The sequence below is a fragment of the Artemia franciscana genome, chromosome 15, assembly GCF_032884065.1.
Source record: "Artemia franciscana chromosome 15, ASM3288406v1, whole genome shotgun sequence".
In the NCBI taxonomy this organism is placed as follows: Eukaryota; Metazoa; Arthropoda; class Branchiopoda; order Anostraca; family Artemiidae; genus Artemia; species Artemia franciscana.
The window spans coordinates 16,352,415-16,370,367 of NC_088877.1; the positions used below are offsets into that span (position 1 = coordinate 16,352,415).

Consider the following 17,953-nt stretch of genomic DNA (forward strand, 5'->3'; position numbering starts at 1 on the left):
GTCTAATGATAGCCATTTTTTTTTTATTTTACCTCAAAGAGAGCTAAAAGCAATAAAGACGAAAAAAGACTACAAAGAAAGAACGTGTCGCAACTAAGAATACTTACTTACGACACGACAGGCAGTCGTAAGTAAGTAAGTATAAATCGTCATATACCGAATATTTAAAACAATAAATAAGACAAATAGTTGAAAGAGGACCACCCAAGACAAGGGCTCATCAGGAGAATACACACTTGCCTATAAACGTATCCAAGTCATGTGGGTAAACTCATTCTCAACTGAGTTTTTTTTTTATGAAACTTGAAAATTAATGGATAGCATGACTAAAATTTATTAACTTGATTGAAGCTTGCAGAATATAGAATAGAAAGTGTCCAGTTTTTGAGGTATTTTCCTTATTATCTTCAGACTTCTTGTTCACTAATTTAATTTTTTATGTGCTAAAATTGTGAAAAATCATGCAACATACGTTTCAAGTTCTATTTCCCAAAAAAAAACTACGAGCCAAAAGTAGTCTGTAAAACAGATTTTGAAAATAGTACGTAAGCGTTTCCAAGAAGAAGGGGTATAATTATACATATAACTATCATTACGCTAATACTGTGTGACGATTATATTAGCATCATGATACATAATCGTATTATAACTTTGTAACCACAAGCTTCGGACTAACTTGTTGGGTATAAAAGAGCTGCACATTTTGCACCTTGTTTGAACTGGTATCATGCAAATATTATTGATTTTTGTAATCGGAGAGCCAAAGTGTGCCGTCTTTCCCGTATATCCTTGAGAAACAGAGTTTCTTTCCTTTATTCTGTCGCTTTTACCGACTGCCTAGTCATTTTTACCAAGAAAAATATCTATTTCGGTAAAATTCAACAAAGCAGTATCAAAATCAATAATATTGTGGGTTTTTTGCTGCGATTTTGCCACCTCGGTTTTTTAACGACTTAAAGAAACGTTATAGGAAGGTGCAATTACAAACATTGCAGTGTTGTCTGAACCTGATTTTCTCTCGTGCAAAATTTCAAAGAAAAAAAAAACAGATTAAAACCACGTCTACGCATATTGCTAAGGTATTCCCAATGGGCAATGTTGGCAAACAAAGAGCTTTCGTAATTTGGAAAAAACCAAGTGAGTCAAGGCTGCTGATCAAACATCACGAACAAAACATAATTTTGTTGTTTTTCTTTCTACTAAAAACACTGTGTCAAATTCAATGTGAAAATAAGGGCTAAAGAAGAAATTAAATAAATTTTAAATTTATTGTTTGAAATTTTTCTCCTTCACTTGTCTGAGTGAATATGCGTTTGTGTCAAGTGTTAAAAATTAATTTTCGTCTCCTGGAATTAAAAACACTTTTGTTTTGTGCACAACTTCTGTCAGGTTTAACTGATATCGCTAGATTTGATCATTAAAACCTCAAAAACCATCAAAAATCAAGGTGACAAGAATGACACATGGACGGATGTTAAGTAGACATCTATGAACAAATGAACTGACATCTTTTTTATACAATCCGAATAAGGGCTTATGCCAGATTTGCCTCTCGCTCAATCAGACTATCTGTCTTGGCTTTTTCTACTATTATCCATGGCTTGATACCCACAACTACTTGATTTTAATTCAAAATCAACGGACTCGGTGTGATTGTTTCTATGTAAACTGTCATCCTTAGGAGGCTACTCCTTTTAAGTTGCCCGGTGATTCCTCCAAACGGAGATTCAATAGGACTTTAAAGCTAGTAATTAAAACTATTTAAATGTCTATTCGTATATTCAGCAGCCGTGGTATGTCCAGGGACGTTTAATATGTTTAAAGGAAATATTGCACAGATACATACAGAAGGCTGGGGTGTTCTGGGTATATACCTTTTCAGAATTGACGATTTCATGATTGGTTCCCTCATTTTCTATGATTACTTTTCGAATTACTTTTCGAAAACAACGTAAATATCTGAATTTCTATATTTGGTGTTTAAAGCACAAATCTTAATCTTCTGCTAACATTAATTTACCTCTGTAATGATTTAGTTTTTAGAAACATTTAATATAGAAAGCTTCTATTATAATTTTCTGTTATTGCTATTTTTTTTTATTAGCGAAAGTGACAATAAGTAACAACTAAACTATTTCAGAAACCATATTTCTACCAAACTGTTTAAATGTCATCATACTAACAGTGCTTGCAGGAGCACTATATTATTTCAAAAATACTCAAATATTACTATTTTGCGGTAAGTTAATATTCGATCATCTATTCCTGGGACTCTACCAAGGGCTGCCCATACGCCTTTTTCTCAGGATTTATTTCGGAGCTGTGGTTGAAAGTCATGGTGGGAACTAGTCTAAGGAATGGCGTGATTATTTTCCACAATAACGCAAGGAAGGCATAGGACCATATTAGGAATTTCACTGAGCTTCTAGAATCTTCAAAAGGTTGAGAACCCTTAGTTTATTTTTTTTTTCTTGCTCTATTTTTCACAACGCTATGGCTTGCCAATTAATATGATTCCTTGCCCAACAACAAATTTGGATTGAGAACAGATTTTGGCAGTTGATCTCACAAAAACCTACACAAAATAAAAGCCAAGGGATATTTCAAAATTCTCCAGAAGGACTCCTAGGGCTTGAAAATTTAGTTTAAAGCTATGAACCAGGTTCGCCTGAGTTGGAATAAGTCATGGTAAATGTCAAATCGCAACTGAATAGTTATCAGATTGTGTCCGTTACTATAGTTGTTTCGAAGATATATCGCTCTAGATTTCATCAAAGGAATGGTGGGAAAGAGCCAAGTAACCATTGAGTGGGGAAATGCGGAAAAAAAAATTATGTTCTTGTTCCATTTTTAGAATTTCTTCATCCCTCTCTTTTTTGGCAAACTTTCCTGGATTGCGTAACGTTAGAGATGTCATATTGCATCCCATCTATCGGTATAGCCCAGAGGAGATAAGGGCCCTTCCCAAGGGTTGAGTTCTTTAAACATATTTGATTCCATCCTATTTCGCCCAGAAATTTGAAGGAGGGTTACACACTTTTCTAGGAAGCCTACCCCCTCCTATTCTCCAGTCTTCTTTTACTTGGCAACAATAAAAAGGTTTTTAAACATTAACTTTTTATATTTTTAGGATTTTAGCGGGTATGTTAACTTCAAGAACTACATCTTGGGATATTTGGATATTATAAGGAACTGCATGTCGGAAGAAAATTTACCTGTGTTATATGTGGTATGTAAATTTTATTATGCATTCATCACAAGTAATACATACTATTTTTGAAACAGTCCTTTTCTTAAGGAATTTTTTTTAAAGGATGTCCCAGATCTGCGTGGTATCGCCTGAGTGTTGCATTTACTTGTTCATTTTTCTTTGTCTAAAAGTTGTCTTGTTTGGCATCAAATTTACCACTTCTTCTTCGAAAAATTCTAAGTTTCCTATAGTAAACACGTAGGTGAACAGTCTTCCTTAGTTTCACCCTTTCTGGGTTTCTTATAATAATAAGAAAACAGCTTTTGCTGTTTCATATAAAAACCTACGACATTTTAATGAATTTGTATAGTTTTCATTTTTTTTTTCAAATATGGGGTGTCCTGTTTAACTGCTCTAGCTTGAGAGTTACGTCTCAGGATAAACAAGTCTTTCGCAATACTCAAGTTTTAAACCTCTTCACAAAGCCTTGTTGTCAATAATTATCCCAATATAATTCCTTCAGAAACATTTCTAGAAAATATTTTAGCTAACCACAGGATGGGAATCTTTCGATTGGTCCTTTGTAAAGAGCCAACACTGCATAAAAGCCCAACCAGGGGCCACCCAATGAAACAAACACAACTAAAAAAAGACAATCAGTTTACAAGTAATGCTGTCTGTCAGTTATTATTCTACCTTCCATCTATCAAGTTACTATTTCACATTTTTCTCCCTCCAAATTCTGCAAAATATTGTCTCAATAATTGGGCAAAAGAACCCCCTCCACACCCGCTCCATCGTACGGTCCTTCCAGAAGAAGAAAGAGGAAAGAAGTTTATTCAGAATAGAGAAATACAGATGCAGAGTGAAAAAAGCTAATTGCGAATTTGGAGACCAGTGAACAATTGAAAATGTGAAAAAGGAAAGATAATGACAAAAATTAGACATACTGTTGAAAAAAACCAAGAAGTAGAATATGAATAATAGTTAAAATTTGGCCAAGTTAATAATTGGGACGAACCGAATTCAATGCTCCAGTAGCAGAGAATGTAGATGAATCTAGCAGAAGTAAATACATCTAGATGAAGAATGAAAAATACAAAAAATTAATTCGCGAGTGAAAATACACTTGAAGCAGAAAAAAAAGATGATAGTAGATATTAGATATGCATCTGAGAAGAAAGGGAAGAATAGATAAGGAAAACGTGATCAAAAAGAGAAAATAAAACTTTTCAAAAAATTTGAAAAAGGACGAAAAAAGGGATATCAGAATGTAAGATTAGAGAAAATATGCCTTTTCCCTCAATTAAGTAATATGTATTTATGTTCATAGTCAACTGTGTTGAGCTTCCGATTTAGAAAATTCCAATGTTGTTGCTAGACCTTTTCCTGTTTATTGCATTCTATTTTTCTTTTATTTTTATTTTTATCTACTCGACATTGACTACTTGACACTAAGTTTTCAGCTCCACGACACTGATTTGCTATATAATTCATCCAATTTTATATTCTTAGTTATCAGTAAAATTATCTGTCCTACGCAACTTTCTCTCGAAAAAGAGAAAAAAGAAAAAAGAAAAAAGCCTCTTACCAGCAAAAAAGCCTATTTACCAGCTTCTTTTTCATCAGAATATTAACTCAAAACTTTAACATTTCACACCGGCTTGGTCGATAAGCTTAGAAATCAGAAAGATCACAGACATATAATCGAAAAAAATTTGTAACAAGAATCTTTTTGATTTTACTTGCAACCTGTGTCACGTTAAATGTACTGCGAAAACTAAGGCACATGCAAAAACATACGATTTAGAATATTGATTAGCATACGATCAATGTTTGTTCCTCATTACATTTAATTGAACTCAGGAAAATACTGTGCCCTAAAAGCACATTTCCCTGATTTTTCACCACCTAGAGAGTAATATCCGACTTCCCCTCTTCACCTAAGGATCTGACTTTTTTGCATCATTGCCTTACTTAAGTACACATTGGTGCATACGTGGATTAAGGTCAATAATTTGTTTTTTCATACGGTTTACTTTTCTTGTAATCCTATGATTAAAAACATTCAAAACTTTACGGTTTAGATTTTCATACCATAGCTTTAAGTTAAACTTTAAAATCAGTAAAATCAGAGGTTTATGAATGTCAACAATTGAAATGGCAGTATTTTTATACAATCCAAGAAAGGTTTTATGCCAGATTTGCCTCTCACCCAGACTATCTGTCTGGGCTTTTTCTACAACTAGCAATGGCTTGATGCCCGCAACTACTTGATTTTAATTAGAATAATATGAAAAAAACTTCGTTTTCTTAAAGAGTTAAAGAGGCTGCGTCCCAAAGTCGAACCTTAAAACGTACAGGAATTAGGAGAGGCAGTTGGGGGGCTGCCGCCCCCAAACCCCCCGCTTTTAAAGACTCTTTTGTACAGGTTTTTTGTTGTGGGGGGACTTGATTGTTACTAATTACTAGTTTCGGCACAATGGTTCTCCTGTCCTCTTGTGTTTAACATTTTGCGAAGTTATTCCATTATTCATTCATTTCAATTTTTTGTTAATTAAAAGAGGGCCTTTCCGAAGCCAAGAGCGGGGGTTTAGGGGGGCGGTAACCCCCCACAACAAAAAACCTGTACAAAATAGTCTTTAAAAGCGGGGGGTTTGGGGGGCGGCAGCCCCCCAACTGCCTCTCCTAATTCCTGTACGTTTTAAGGTTCGACTTTGGGACGCAGCCTCTTTAACTCTTTAAGAAAACGAAGTTTTTTTCATATTATTTCTGTACGTTTTTCTACAATCCATGGTGGACGTAATTTAATAATTCCTGTACTCCTCGTACAGGAATTAGGAGAGGAAGTTGGGTGGCTGCCGCCCCCCCAACCCCCCGCCTTTAAATCATTGTATAAAATAGAAAAATAGATAGAATGACCGAAATGTTTCTTTTGCTCATAAGAAGCTAATATTCTGTTATCTCTCAAATGATAGGCAGTCCAGGTGTTATCAAAATTATACACTTTTATTTTGATCGCTACGTCCAAAACCCTATAATAAAGAATTTATTCTAAAAATGCCTTCTCATATAGGAAACATCTTTAGGTAATTATAGTAAATTATATATTATTTATCTTATTTAGCAACTATTTATATAAAATAAGTAAATATCCACGGTTCATTAAATCATTGTATAAAATAGAAAAAAAAAATAGATAGAATGACCGAAACGTTTCTTTTGCTCATAAGAAGCTAATATTCTGTTATCTCTCAAATGATAAGCTGTCCAGGTATTATCAAAATTATACACTTTTATTTTGATCTTGTGAAAAAAAACCGCCCGTAAGGGACTTGAACCATTGACCCGAGGATTAGAAGCCCCACACTCTACCGACTGTGCTAACCACTTGCATGTGTGTAAATATAACTTTTAAATAATTTTAAAAAATTTCAAATTAACATGGGCTCTTATGGAGAAATGGGTTAATTAAGTAGCTAATGCGTGGTTTCTGGAAAACAGGGAAAGAATTATCGGATCGAGCTGAAATTTCGCGGATAAGCTCTTGGGCCGTAGGGGACCTTAACTTGTGAATTTCAGCCCGATCGGACAACGTTAAAGGGGTGGGATGGAGTTGGGGGGTCGAAACTTTCGGGGGGTTAAGATTTTCCTACGAAACTTTCAAGGAAACTTACTCGGAGAATTCCGCATCGAATGAGTCTTCGTACACCCAGATCCGATGTCGGCTGTGACCTGTAGGCATCGAGGAAAAAAAAGAATATGAAGATTAAGTGGTTATGCGTGGTTTCTGGAAAACAGGGAAGGAGTTATCGGATCGAGCTGAAATTTCGCGGATAAGCTCCTGGGCCCTAGGGGACCTTAACTTGTGAATTTCAGCCCGATCGGACAACGTTAAAGGGGGGCTGGGGTTGGTGGGTCGAAACTTTCGGCCAGATTTTCCCCATGAAGGAAAAGTCGGAGGGGGATGAAATTTGGCAGGTTTCTTAGTTGAAGCTCGGGCTACGAAATGCATACCTCCCCATCCCACTGCGACCACTTGAACCGAAGATCGCTTAACATTGTCGTGGTTCGCCTCTTTATAAAGGCACGAGTGTGCCTCCTTGATAAAACTGTTTTCCTCGATATTAATTAAATTAAATTAAAATTTCTAGAAATGAAACGAAGTCTTTTAAAAAAGTATGCTTGTTATCTTAGAATTTTTCTGATTAATATTTTTTCGTATTATTTTGTGTTCTTCCACCAGCCCAATTAGGTCATATGGTATTTTTTGTTTTGTTTAGCGTTGTTCAATCTTTCGAGATTACGAAGAGAAGTGCTATTTTTCGATGTATTCAATGCATTAAGTTTCATAGACCAGTGTTACAGGAAATTTCGCTGTTATAGGATCAGCTACTCAAACCTTAATGCCTAAGATGACTTATTATCTCAGAAATTCTTACTTTTGGTTCTCACAATTGTTCATACGTGAGCAACATCCGCTTGTCTCTGCAATTTAGTTGGTAAATGAAAGATTTATAGTTGCTTTATGAAATCAGTTGTTGGGATAAAAAACTAACCTTTTATCGGTCATTAGACAATTTTTTCGACACAACAGCAACAGCTGATAGACTTGATAATATAAAATTGACTATAAAAACTAAGTTTTTGGAGGGCTCCTTGTGCTTTTTTTCGGTGCTACCAGTAAAGGCATGAATGAATTTTGCATTACTATTATTATTGTTCATTGACTTTGTAAGCTGAAAGTCATTCCAGGTAAACACTATGCTGTGAAGTCTCCTTCTCTATTACAGAATTTTTTTCCATTAGTGTTGTGAGATATCTAGTGTCATTTTTACCTGTACGCGTATTACAATGCATTTTCTATAATGGTATTATAATAAATCTTTGCAACAGTCCTGAAAATTGTAGTTAAGTTTTAATCTAAGCAACAGTAACAGTCATAGAAGCACAGCATACGTATCATTAATATCATATGCTATTTTTGTGCTGCAGAGAGGAGATAATGCTATGGGAACTTAAATGTTATTGAAAACTGCCTACTGTAGCAATGCTTCTTTTTTTTTTCTTGAGTAACAGCAACAGTCATAGAAGCACAGCATAAATATCATGTGATATAATGCGCTGCAAAGGTGACACCTTCAAAGGTGTCACCTGTTTTTAGCTTGTTTGTTGCTTATTTTTTTCACATATTTAAATTTGATACCTACTACTACTAAAGCTGCATAACTGCAAGTTTTTTTTCCTAATTTCTAGAGACGTTTATGGTTGTACAATTTTCATTCTACCAATTCCAATAATCATTTTATTGACACTGTCTTTCAAACAGTTCATGTAACGAACCGTAGTAAGGAGCAACAGCAACAGTCATAGAAACAAAGCATAAATATCATATGATATTTATGCGCTGCAGAGAGGAGATAATGCCATGGGAACAAAAATGTTATTGAAAACTGCCTACTGTAGCAATGCTTCTTTTTTTTTCTTGAGTAACAGCAACAGTCATAGAAGCACAGCATAAATGTCATATGATATTATGTGCTGCAAAGGTGACACCTTCAAAGGTGTCACCTGTTTTTAGCTTATTTGTTGCTTATTTTTTTCACATATTTAAATTTGATACCTACTACTACTAAAGCTGCATAACTGCAAGTTTTTTTTTCCTAATTTCTAAAGACGTTTATGGTTGTACAATTTTCATTCTACCAATTCCAATAATCATTTTATTGAGACTGTCTTTCAAACAGTTCATGTAACGAACCGTAGTAAGGAGCAACAGCAACAGTCATAGAAACAAAGCATAAATATCATATGATATTTATGCGCTGCAGAGAGGAGATAATGCCATGGGAACATAAATGTTATTGAAAACTGCCTACTGTAGCAATGCTTCTTTTTTTTTCTTGAGTAACAGCAACAGTCATAGAAGCACAGCATAAACATCATATGATATAATGCGCTGCAAAGGTGACACCTTCAAAGGTGTCACCTGTTTTTAACTTATTTGTTGCTTATTTTTTTTCACATATTTAAATTTGATACCTACTACTACTAAAGCTGCATAACTGCAAGTTTTTTTCCTAATTTCTAAAGACGTTTATGGTTGTACAATTTTCATTCTACCAATTCCAATAATCATTTTATTGACACTGTCTTTCAAACAGTTCATGTAACGAACCGTAGTAAGGAGCAACAGCAACAGTCATAGAAACAAAGCATAAATATCAAATGATATTTATGTGCTGCAGAGAGGAGATAATGCCATGGGAACATTAATGTTATTGAAAACTGCCTACTGTAGCAATGCTTCTTTTTTTTTCTTGAGTAACAGCAACAGTCATAGTAGCACAGCATAAATGTCATATGATATTATGCGCTGCAAAGGTGACACATTCAAAGGTGTCACCTGTTTTTAGCTTATTTGTTGCTTATTTTTTTCACACATTTAAATTTGATACCTACTACTACTAAAAACTACATAACTGCAAGTTTTTTTCCTAATTTCTAAAGACGTTTATGGTTGTACAATTTTCATTCTACCAATTCCAATAATCATTCTATTGACACTGTCTTTCAAACAGTTCATGTAACGAACCGTAGTAAGGAGCAACAGCAACAGTCATAGAAGCAAAGCATAAATATCATATGATATTTATGCGCTGCAGAGAGAAGATAATGCCATGCGAACATAAATGTTGTTGAAAACTGCCTACTGTAGCAATGCTTCTTTTTTTTTTCTTGAATAACAGCAACAGTCATAGAAGCACAGCATAAATGTCATATGATATTATGCGCTGCAAAGGTGACACCTTCAAAGGTGTCACCTGTTTTTAGCTTATTTGTTGCTTATTTTTTTCACATATTTAAATTTAATACCTGCTACTACTAAAGCTGCATAACTGCAAGTTTTTTTTTCCTAATTCTAAAGACGTTTATGGTTGTACAATTTTCATTCTACCAATTCCAATAATCATTTTATTGAGACTGTCTTTCAAACAGTTCATGTAGCGAACCGTAGTAAGGAGCAACAGCAACAGTCATAGAAACAAAGCATAAATATCATATGATATTTATGCGCTGCAGAGAGGAGATAATGCCATGGGAACATAAATGTTATTGAAAACTGCCTACTGTAGTAATGCTTCTTTTTTTTCTTGAGTAACAGCAACAGTCATAGAAGCACAGCATAAATGTCATATGATATTATGCGCTGCAAAGGTGACACCTTCAAAGGTGTCACCTGTTTTTAGCTTATTTGTTGCTTATTTTTTTCACATATTTAAATTTGATACCTACTACTACTAAAAACTGCATAACTGCAAGTTTTTTTTTTCCTAATTTCTAAAGACGTTTATGGTTGTACAATTTTCATTCTACCAATTCCAATAATCATTCTATTGACACTGTCTTTCAAACAGTTCATGTAACGAACCGTAGTAAGCATAAGCGTAACGTAGTAAACCGTAGTAAAGCATAAATATCATATGATATTTATGCGCTGCAGAGAGAAGATAATGCCATGCGAACATAAATGTTGTTGAAGATTTCCATAGATGTAATTCACGACAACTGCCTACTGTAAAATATTTCTTTTTTGTGAACATACAGTAATAGCGTTTTTGAGATTAAAGTATTAGTGCTCTGGAAACGTTGAACTTTTTATTATAGAAAATTAATTTTATATACATATGGAAATGGAAAGTTGAATTAATTTTATATATATGGAATTTGAAAGTATATATATATATATATATATATATATATATATATATATATATATATATATATATATATATATATATATATATATATATATATATATATATATATATATATATATATATGGAAAGTGAAGTTAATATATTGAAAGTTCATAATTTTATGAAACGGTTTAGTTTCCTGGTGTAAAAAACATATGTTTTTAGTGACCTTTACTGTCAAATTTACGCTTAAACACAGCCTTCTTCTTTCAGATTATTAAGCAATACAACGCAACTACGCTATTAACCAAAGAACTTGACGTTAATCTGCTCTCCTATGGTGAGTTGTTATAGCTAATATTTTACATTAGTATTAGAAATTTGTAACGTTCTGTTGGAGAGGGAAAATCAGGTTGTGAACCATCTATTAAGGATGAATATCGAAGAAAATATCAAAATTTAAACATTTTGCCCCCCTAGCTGAATCTTAGGTCTGTTCCCACTGGTATTTTATACTATTTTCCTTTTGGTTGGCGTACAATTTTTAAGATCTTCTCATTGAGTAAAGTTTCTCCTTGCTGCCACACTGAATCGCGAAACTAAACAGGCGAAAACTTGTCGTGTTCGCATACAAAGACAAAGCTAAAGATTGTACCGCTCAATTTACCTACATCATTTAGTCAAGTATTTTAACAATAAATGTGGTGCTAAGGCCATTTACTATTGACAAACTATAGACTAGCGGGAACATGTAAAAATTAAGTAACAAATTGATATTTTTTTAATCAGAAGAAAAAAAGATTTTCCTTTTAATGAATTAGTATTTTTGTACCAAGTTTACTTCCAATTAATGGCAGTGTTTGTCTTTCGCTGCAGCAATCAGGGAAGTTATACTTTCTAGCACTCCATGATAATAGTTTTCGCTCAATTTCTGATGACCTTTCTCACACGTTCTTTATTTTTATACTTGGCGCCTACCAAGTGCCAAAACTGAATAGCTGCGTCGAACATCTTTTGTATGAAGAATTGAGTTCCCGTGTTTTCCTTATGTTTGTGTTAATTTTCCACTTAACCAATGTGAAGAATTAGATTTCATTTTTATTGTCCTTCGTACTTTGTATATGTGGCGAAAAAGTACTAAATGATTTTTTGGGGACTATTAGAGAAACAACCCTTGAACAGGTTTATTTCTGGTATATAGAAGAAGTAAAGACTAAAGAGGAATTATTACTTTGAAGATCTTGCATGAAAATAATCTCAACAGGGTACTTTAATCATGGGTAGAAGAAGTTTGAGAAAACATGTTTGAAAAGTTGTATCGAAGCTTTATTTCTGGTTAAATAAAAAGAATACTACAATTCAGATATGACATATAAGCTATCTTCGATTTAAATATTATCTCGTCAGGATTACTTTTATCTAAGTATATTAAATAAGCACAACTGCCAGAAAGAAGTACTAAAACCAAAACAATAATATTCATTGTATAAATCTTTTGATAACAGTGGTGGCATGTGCCTGATGTCTTCCTCCCCCTATGCCTTTGTGTTCGGGCCCAGCAACCTAATGTTAGCAATATCAAAGTTGGTTGCAGATTAAATGGCCTCATTTTTAACATGCAAAATTTTGGTCATGTCTCTTCAAGCTGCAGGTACCCAGAAAAAAAAATGCTGTGATTCATTTTCATCGATTCAAATTTTAGACGGAAGCTGCTCAATTTTCGCGACTGAATGCACAAAAATGTGTGCAGTTTGGGTTTTCAAGTACTTCAGTAGTTGGATGTATGAGGAATACAACAAACTAAAGAAACAATCACTATAAATGCAAACACACTGATGTTCTTTCTTCATTTGGCTTTTCTCACAAACTGAACTTTCATCGTTTTTAGAAAATTTGCGAACAAAAAATATTAGCTTTCCCTTTTTAATCATTTCATTTGACTTCTGAGTTTAAAAGTTAACTGAGAGGAACCTCCCCCCACCAGAAAAAAACAACAAAATAACAAATACTCTTAGGCTGCGAGTAAACAACGGTTCCTAAATCTGAACGGTCACTAAATCTAGTGGCTATGCATTAATGTTTCAGCTTGGTCCTAATGCATGCGGAAAGAACAATTTTGCACCAAAATATTTGGGTTCTCGAACATATTAACGCTTTTTACTCAACATTTTGTTGGGATATGAAGTTTTTTATGATCCTAATAAAGTTGCCTATCACCCCCTCATGTGTGCAGCACAGGAATATGACAATCAATTAGTAATATGCCCAGAAAAATTTGGCTACACCACTACCATTACCGCTACTACTAGAAACTCATTAAGGGACCAAACCGCCAGAGGCAAACACTTCTACACATGCTCATATTCCACATGCTCCTCCTCAGCCCCAATTCAAAATTCGAAGTTCAAAGCTCACTCTGATGAAGTTTAATTGTCATTTAAATCCCTTTGTATAATAATTCCCCATTCCATTCGGGTGCTACCTGCTTTCCGTTAGGCCTAGAAGTTTACAGTACAGAACATTCAATTTCGATGAAACTCTGTATTATTTACGTTATGTTATTTGTCAACAATAGTACACCTAGATTCTGTCTAATATTTCTTTTACAATTGCAGAAACGTTCAGGACTTCAGTTATTAAAAAGCCAGAATTAGCCAAATACCTTGAAATCGTGTGCTCTTCGAACAATAATTCACACGAGATGCGACAGTTAATATCAGACTCGAGACTGCCAGTATCGAACTGCCACTTATCGGAAAACCAGTGAGTCTAATGCAGTTATGAGAAAACAGCTGAGTGATTGTCCCGCTGGTACCAGAATTTAAGTCGTCATTTCCGCAAGAATACTTAAGTGTTGATGCTACTTAAACTCAAAGTTTGTATGAGATTGTGATATAAATTTTCAAGGACATACCGATTGATAACCATTGAACTTCTCTGTATGATGACATGGTTTGTACTAAGTGCCAAGTAAAAGTGATCCCGACTGACCCCACTAAACAATTTTTGAAACGGAGGCAACTCAGACGGGGTTGATTTACATGCAAGTATTTCTTACACTTGAGGTGCAATTAGACTCATCGAAGATTGGAATTAAAAAAAATGCAAAGGATGTATGCTTTATGATCCAACACCGTTCATTTGAAAATCATTAATAAAAGAAACCGGGCCAGAAGAAAAAAAAATATTGAGAAGCTTTGATTTGCAGGATGGCTTAGATTAAGACTTACATTCAAATACCTTAAAGTTCCTTGTTTTAGGCTTCACGCCGATAAGAATAAAATTCTATAAAATATGCGAAGGGGGAGACAACGAAGAAATGGGTAATAGAGTTCAAGGACTGAACCAAAACGGTTCAATCCCAAAAATGACTACCAATTAGGATTATGGAAAATAGAACTCCAACAATATCCTAGCAAATTTCCAAAACAAAAGCTTAAAAAGGGCCTAATTTTGAAACATATACTGAAAAGTCTCTTCCCCCCCCCTCGTAGAATATATTTTTTACTATAGCCTGATTTTACTCTATTAATATTTTGCTCAATTTTGGTGTGTATTTGTATTTTTCACCCTTAAAAAGGGACACGACCCCTGGCCCTCCTGCAAATGGCCTCTTTTTCTAGTGAACGGTTGAAAATAGAGAAATGCCGACTTAAAGTACCTGCAGAGACACCATACTTTCTACGTATTTATTATAGTGTGTGTTATGAAGAAAAAAAAGATGCAATTAATAGCTATACTATCTTTCAATATTCGTCTGTACTATATTTATTGATCTCGTGTTATTTAAGCTCTGCGCTATTCAATTGCTCTTCAATGGAGGAAAAATAATCGTGATTTATAAAACTTTTCAAAAAGGGAAATGGAAATTTGGTTTGTAATTATTCAAATCTGGAAATGAAAGTAAAATGTCTTATTGTACTTATTTTCGTTAAAACCAATTGAAAATACATTTTATGGTGAATAACGATAGACAGTAGGTGGCGTAACTCTCTTTTCCTCTCACCTTCCTCAGTATGTAAAAGGAAGCTCAAGTTGCACCCATGATATGTTATATTTCTTAATATTTAGTTGTTTTTATTTTTTTTTTACCTCTTTGCCGCTCAATCCCCTTCCCTCTCAGTTGCATGATTATTTTTCTTACATCAAAGAGCATGAATCCTTTTTCTCCATGGAAATATTGAAATACTGTAAAAAGTTTATGATTTTGAATAAGAACCATGATTGTTGTGTTGTTTGAATTTTATGGATTTTCTTATGGTTTATTTTGTATTTTCTTGTAAATAAACATATATTTTTCTATTACGTATTTTTTCGCTTTGCGTATAGTCAAAATGTAAATCTTACACTAAAAACATAATGCAGATTTTTCAAAATGGCTGAAATTAAAAAGATAGTGTTTTTAGCGAGCTTGAAAACAGTTTTGGATAATTATTATCTTACATGACGAGCAGATAATACTGTTAAAAGGGCTAGCTTGAACAACATTTCAAAGTCCTGTCAGAGCCATTCTTTGCATTTGAAAACTCACATGTGGAGCCTCAGGACACGTTAGGAATATTCCTTTGGGGTGATGTAATAATAATAATAATAATTTATTTTTTAACCGCTACAAAAAAATCAAAGCGGAGTACCAATAAAAGAAACAAAACAAACACTACACAAAACAGAAAGAACAAGAAACTAAAGCAAACGAGTAAGGCTACTATCAGACAGTATCTGCCCGCCCACAGTAATGACAAATGTGTCACTTTCGTGAAAAATAGAATACAAAAACAAACTTGAAAAACAAATTGATTCGCTTAAAACTTTTTTTCCGATTAGTCAGGATTCATACTGCATTTGTTTAGGCCAGTCACAAGAGTTTCAATGCGTTTGTTCATTCCCAACCAAAACACAACAGGATTCTGGATGCTGAACCCCTGTGCCAAAAAGCAAATTTGAAACTAATTTTGACTGTTTCGATTCCTGTCGCCTTAAAAATCGGATCCAAAATCAGATTCCCTCTTTGACAGACATGTAACTTACAAGATATGTAGATAGGGCCAACTAGATACAGGTGAAGTAGCAATGTACACCGAAAGAAACCATGTACACTCAGGTTATCAAAATCGCGTATCTGCATTATCTCAGGAACAACGCCAAGGGGTTTTAAATTGAAATTTTCACGCGGGAGGGACTGAGGGTCAAGTAGACCTTGGATTTGGACTTGGAGGGAAATGCAGACGTAAAAGAAACGAAAAATATATAAAGGTTTATCAAAATAGCATATCTGCAACATCTCAGGAGCGACTTGTGGGGATCGAGTTGAAAATTTCAGAGTATCGGTGGCAGGCAAGGGGACCTCGTATTTCGTACTTGGAAGGAGCGGTATGAGGGGCAGCAAATGTACATCTAGGATCCGCCAAAAAGTTCTGGCATTATTAGCCATAGTACAACTTTTGATCTAATTACTTTGAAATTGTGAGATAAATGGAAAGTCAGTATATTTACCAAGTCCATCTAAATAGTGTATCTGCAATATCTTGGGATCGAGTCAAAACTTTTAGTTTATTCTCTGATAGGCTTATAATTTATAGGGCATCTAGACAGAGTGTAGAAACTTTATTTAGAATATCAGGATCAAGGGAACCTTAATTAGACGAAAATTAGGCAAATAAATCTGGTTGTATTGATTCATGACGTCCTATTTTTTTTTAAGACGACAAGACAGATATATTTTTAATAAATAACCTAAACATGGATTTAATTGAAATAAAAACAAAATATTCTATGATAGTTTCTATATAATGGGGATTAGGGTGGTTTCAGCCAGCCCTATGGTAGGTAAAAACTACAAAGAATTACAATTCACATGAATAATCTTCCCCCCTCCTATCTACCCAAAATTCTACAGTAATGCTATTATTTGAAAATGTATTGTGCATAAACTAATGCTGATCGAAAATTTTGCCTAAATCTTCAAGTCCTGTTTAAAATTCAAATTACAATCTAACATTTAAATTCCTAAGAGAAAAATTGAAATAATTTCAAATGCTCCTGGTATTTATCAACAATTTAACTATGTCAATGAAAAAACATATAGAAATTAATTTAAAAAGCCTTTAAACGAAATATGAATCTTCAATGAAAAGTTAACAGCCATATTAAAACCTCTGAGGACTAGAAAAACAAATCAGATAATAGTTCAAACTTAAAATGAAAGAAATTACAATCATTGAATAAATGAAGCACAAAAACGAACAAAATTAAAGTGACCATTGAGGGGGGGGGGGGATTGATAAAGATGTTCCACCTAAAATGCAGCTTTTGGAGTTCGTCAGCCCCTCCTAAGAAATTCTTTTGATATTACCCCCCCCCCTATACACAGATACCTACGTCATTCGTGTCAACCTATTAGCAAACGAAAATTAGTATATAAATTTAGAAACAGGGAACTCCCACCCCCCAAAAGGGGCACCATCATTATGGAAACTATTCAATAAGATTCAAAATATATGAGAGACCTAAAGGCAATAAAGGCGAGATTCCTTCTTTTCTTATAAAGTGAATATATATATATATATATATATATATATATATATATATATATATATATATATATATATATATATATATATATATATATATATATATATATATATATATATATGAAAATATGGTGAATCCTAAAAACGAAAAGAAATAAAATAACTTTATAAATTCTTAAAATGAAAGCAAAGAGCAACGCTTAAACTTGAGATAAACAGAAATCGTTCCATAGGAGGGTCTGTGCAAAAGTTTTATAGTACTTTAAAAATACTTCTCATTCCAATTTAATAGCCCTTGCGTCTGAGCGGTCTTCCTTAAAGAATTGGGACAAATAGTCAACAACAGTTCTTAGGTTTTCCCTTATAAAAATGATTTTTGGGGAAATACCATCCCACTTAAATAAAGCCAATTTAATAAGAAAGCGAACCCTCTGAAAATCCTTAATCAGCGTATTCTATTATGACAGTGGCCAGAGGGTTTTGACTGCTTACATGTAAAACAGTTTTAAACTTTTCAATTTTTTAGCCTTCTC

The 17,953-nt window shown here is 33.8% G+C and overlaps 1 protein-coding gene across 1 annotated transcript in view; it reads left to right on the top strand.

Moving 5' to 3' along the window:
• LOC136036101 (lysophosphatidylcholine acyltransferase-like) overlaps nucleotides 1-15,195 on the top strand; it is a 78,585-nt gene extending 63,390 nt beyond the window's left edge. Inside the window, exons 9-11 of the mRNA XM_065718100.1 lie at nucleotides 3,131-3,229; nucleotides 11,164-11,230; nucleotides 13,506-15,195. Of these exons, the coding sequence (XP_065574172.1) occupies nucleotides 3,131-3,229; nucleotides 11,164-11,230; nucleotides 13,506-13,657 (318 nt within the window). The 3' untranslated portion in view covers nucleotides 13,658-15,195. The remainder of the gene's footprint in view (nucleotides 1-3,130; nucleotides 3,230-11,163; nucleotides 11,231-13,505) is intronic.
• The last annotated feature ends 2,758 nt before the right edge of the window (nucleotides 15,196-17,953 follow it).